Raw genomic sequence first — 2,500 nt, 5'->3', positions numbered from 1 at the left:
CAGCAGATGCTTGATCTTCAGGCCGGTGGTGGCGTAGCAGCCCGAGTCTGTGCGGAAGCGCGTTGTGATCTTGAAGCGTCCGTATGTAACAGTGTTGTGTCGAGAGCCCAGACGAGGCCAGTAACGGAAACTCTTCTCACGGCCTCCTTCCTGCAGGAGAAAAACAAAAAACAAACACAAAACCGTTTTAAATAAGTATTAAACACGTTTCTAAAGGTGCTCTGGACTTGAAATTTTCACTGGATGTTGGTAACAACCAAAAAAATCCATATATGCAAAAAAAAAACAACAAAAAAAAAAACCAAAAAAGCAAATCTAGTTTGTTTACAATGTAAGTTCTGTGTAATAAAATGAAATCATACAAGGAAAAAGTATTGAACACATGAAGAAAGGGAGGTGTAGAAAGGCAGTGAAAGCCCAGACAGCAGCTGAAATCTCTCAGTCGTTACAATTTAAAGGAAAAGACTGACAATGTGATTCTGGATGCTTTACTGGGTCTGCAGAGGTTAATCAGATAAAGCATAACCCAACACATGTATTTCCACTGTGCATGCATATTTTCTACTTCACCTCCTCTGCTGTAACCATTGCGATGATGGCGACTCCTTGTTCCCAAACCATCTGCCAGAAATCCTGACAGGTGCTGGAAAGTGGACCCTGAGACGCAATATAACTCCACTCTTTACCTCTGACCGTCACCTGAACAACACACAGCAGAAAACAACAACAACATCAAGACGTTATATCTCTGATATCATTTAAATTAAGCAATTATTGGTGTTCAGGTGTACCACCAAATGTAAACAAACCAATTTCAGGTCATTAAAAAAAAAACATTGTTCATTTTCTCTGTCACTACTTTCTACACACTTCTTTACATTTTTTAGATGCATGTGCTTCACTAATTTCATGAAGTCTGGAGGTTTCATTTTAAATCTAATTTGAGCAGTAAAAGATTTTTGTCAAATTTTGTTTAGATTAAGTGGTCTATCAGGGCAAGACTTTATATTTTATTCGCATTTCTAGGTTTGATCTGCACAATCATTTTAATTTGTATTAACACTTTAGTACATTATATATAAAGTTCATTATATATAAAATACATACAAATTTAATAAAATACATGATTTAATTTATTTTACTATCAAAATAGTTTTTACAGCTTTTAAATACTTCAAATCTTTTTTTAAATAATTTATTTAGTATAGCAGCATAACCAACATGATATTTCAGCTTAAAAGGAGGTACATCTCTCACTGCCATTCATTTCACTTTTTACATAACACAAATAAATTAACAAAACACACTGTAAAATTTTAAGTAAGCAAATATTAACAATAATAAAATGAATAAATAAATAATATTAATAATAAAATGTACACAATACGGAGGTCTTAAAAAAACTTTAAAGATTTATCTAGTATATAATATACTATAATATACTATACTATAATATACTATAATATAATATAATATACTATAATATAATATAATATAATATAATATACTATACTATACTATAATATAATATAATATAATATAATATAATATAATATAATATAATATAATACTATACATCCCATACAATCTAAAACTATCTCAGATTATTTTACAGCAAAGAAAGGTTAATTTGTGTTTAAAACACTTTTAATGTGTTTTATTCAAGTTTACCTAATTTTATTTTTAATAAGAATTTCCTATCTAAAAATTTGTGCACGGCAAAAAATTTATCAAATTAAACCAAAATAAAAGATTGTTTGACATAATATAGACCATTTCAATGCGGAGATGTCAATGGTCCATGAACATATCCTGCTTGTTATCAAACTATTTTATAGCTGCTAAGGAAATTCAATCATAACTTAATGTTAAAAGGCTGTCATAACATTATTTATCAATATGTGGCTCTTTTTGGATTCTCGGACGCTATAGAAATTAAAGAAGTAAAACAGGAAATATGTTAAGAACATTGTTTTTGTTTACATCCCTCAAAATGGTTTATAAGTGTGTGTAGCGTGTATATTTATTAGGTATAAATAAGGACACATGCATGTATATATTTAAGAAAGTGTTATTATTTATGTTTAGATATATATGATATATTAGATATATTAGATATATATTTAGATATGATACAAATTATAAACAAATTTAAATATTTATGCAACAAAATCGCTTTCTATAGTTTCCATGTATGCGAGTTCCACATATTCATAGTGTATGTATGTATGTATGTATGTATGTGTGTATGTATGTATGTATGTATGTATGTATGTATGTATGTATGTATGTATGTATGTATATATATATATATATATATATTATATATATATATATATATATATGTATATATATATATATATATTATATATATATATATATGTATATATATATATATATATATATATATATATATGTATATATATATATATATATATATATATATATATATATATATATATATATATATATATATATATATATATATATATATATATAT

General features: G+C 27.0%; 1 protein-coding gene across 1 annotated transcript in view; it reads right to left on the bottom strand.

Moving 5' to 3' along the window:
- The window catches only part of LOC130244128 (tyrosine-protein phosphatase non-receptor type 21-like), a 67,522-nt gene that overhangs the window by 17,074 nt on the left and 47,948 nt on the right, over nucleotides 1-2,500 (bottom strand). Inside the window, 2 exon segments of the mRNA XM_056476412.1 lie at nucleotides 1-150; nucleotides 571-699. The exon segment at nucleotides 1-150 is cut by the window's left edge and continues 85 nt beyond it. Coding sequence (XP_056332387.1) covers nucleotides 1-150; nucleotides 571-699 — 279 coding nt within the window.

This window comes from Danio aesculapii, chromosome 17, assembly GCF_903798145.1.
Source record: "Danio aesculapii chromosome 17, fDanAes4.1, whole genome shotgun sequence".
In the NCBI taxonomy this organism is placed as follows: domain Eukaryota; kingdom Metazoa; phylum Chordata; class Actinopteri; order Cypriniformes; family Danionidae; genus Danio; species Danio aesculapii.
This window is presented reverse-complemented; position numbering and strand designations above follow the sequence as displayed.